Raw genomic sequence first — 1,648 nt, 5'->3', positions numbered from 1 at the left:
CCACTTTTTTGAACTGATGATACCTCGTACTGAGAATATCACACAGTGAGGGCCAAAGGCAGTATCTCTTTGCCAATCACCACTGTCTGGAATTTAAATCAGAGAAAGAAGGCAAACCAACAAAAAACAGTGCTACCCACACTGATCCTCTGAGTTTATATAAAAGGGTAGAATGTTTGTTGGTTTTGAAAGCCACTTGGATCTAAAGAGGAGGTGATTAAGGACCAATCCATTTTCTGAGGCTCAATAGATTCAAATTATTCCCAGATATTGAAGCCAGACTGCTCCACAGGCATTGGCCCCCTGGATCTGTGAACAAATTACAGCAACTTTGTCTGATAGATGCTAATATAATCAAGAGATGCATGCAGCAACTCTACAAGTGACAACTCTGAGCTACAATTCTCTCCATTTATCTCTTGATATTTAAATATTCTGCAATATCAATAAATATTTAATTGTTTATGGATTGTCTCATTTAATATCCACTCTTTAAAAGACCAATTGAAGTTATGATGTTATTGAAGGAGCAGTACTTCTTTGAGATCCTCATAGTTGTGTTCATTGCAGTTCCATGATCACAAAAATAAAATTAAAATCTTGCCAAGGAAACAGGAAGACATGTCCAGGCAGTCATCTGGAGTCAACAGATTTTCAACAAACATCTAAAAATGGAGATCATTACACGAGCATAGAGGCAGTATACAAAAAAATAATTATAAACTCTTGATTTATGGTTATAAACCTAGGCACATTCCAACATTAGATAAATATTTATTTTGTGCATTTGTGAATCTGTCTCAGTTTTCCCAAACTGCAAAGACTAGCAGAAAAAGGAAACACAACAGTGAGGAGAGTTTACAGTATAAGTTTAAGAAACATAATTCAGTTTTTTTTAATAAGTTTGTCCTTTCTGTTTAAATCAGGTCTCAGAAGAATAATATAGCATTTTGGGAAAAAGATACAGCCAAGCAACCCCATTGCTGAAGCCAGAATAGAGAAGATCTCCACCACCACCATGTACTTTCCCTTGGTGCTCAGATAGGTGGGAACAAATGTTAACCAAACGCTGCAAAACACCAGCATGCTGAAGGTAATGAATTTGGCTTCATTAAAGCTATCAGGTAACTTCCTAGCTAGGAAGGCTACCATGAAACTGATAGCAGTTAAGAACCCCATAAAGCCCAGAACAGTATAAAACATGATGGCTGATCCTTCATTACATTCTAGTACAATTTCTTCAGCCATGGAGTGTGTGTCTGAATCTGGAAATGGGGGAGAAATTGCCAGCCATGCAACACAAATTGTGACTTGTATCACAGAGCAAGAAAGGACAATGGAGTTGGCAAGCCTTTTTCCTACCCATTTCTTTATTTGGGATCCTGGTTTGGTGGCCATGAAAGCAAGAACCACTATGGTTGTTTTACCCAAAATGCAAGAAATGGCTATAGAGAAGATGATGCCAAATGCAGTTTGTCGCATGAGACATTTCACTTGATCAGGTTGTCCAATGAAAAGAAAACTGCAGAGGAAAGATAGCTGGAGAGCAATGAGAAGAGTACAGGTGAGATTCCTGTTGTTGGCTTTGACTATGGGGGTTTCCCACTCTTTAATGAAGATCCTCAGCACCAAAGCTGAAGTTACGAAA

The 1,648-nt window shown here is 38.2% G+C and overlaps 1 protein-coding gene across 1 annotated transcript in view; it reads right to left on the bottom strand.

Annotated features, from left to right (window-relative positions):
* Nucleotides 1-885: 885 nt before the first annotated feature.
* The window catches only part of LOC114923669 (vomeronasal type-2 receptor 26-like), a 22,144-nt gene continuing 21,381 nt past the window's right edge, over nucleotides 886-1,648 (bottom strand). The window contains exon 9 of the mRNA XM_029286953.1: nucleotides 886-1,634. Coding sequence (XP_029142786.1) covers nucleotides 886-1,634 — 749 coding nt within the window. The remainder of the gene's footprint in view (nucleotides 1,635-1,648) is intronic.

The sequence above is a fragment of the Protobothrops mucrosquamatus genome, unplaced genomic scaffold, assembly GCF_001527695.2.
Source record: "Protobothrops mucrosquamatus isolate PMUCROS unplaced genomic scaffold, P.Mucros_1.0 scaffold6342, whole genome shotgun sequence".
Classification (NCBI taxonomy): domain Eukaryota; kingdom Metazoa; phylum Chordata; class Lepidosauria; order Squamata; family Viperidae; genus Protobothrops; species Protobothrops mucrosquamatus.
Note: the sequence above shows the minus strand (reverse complement) of the source record. Positions and strands in the feature narration are given on the sequence as shown.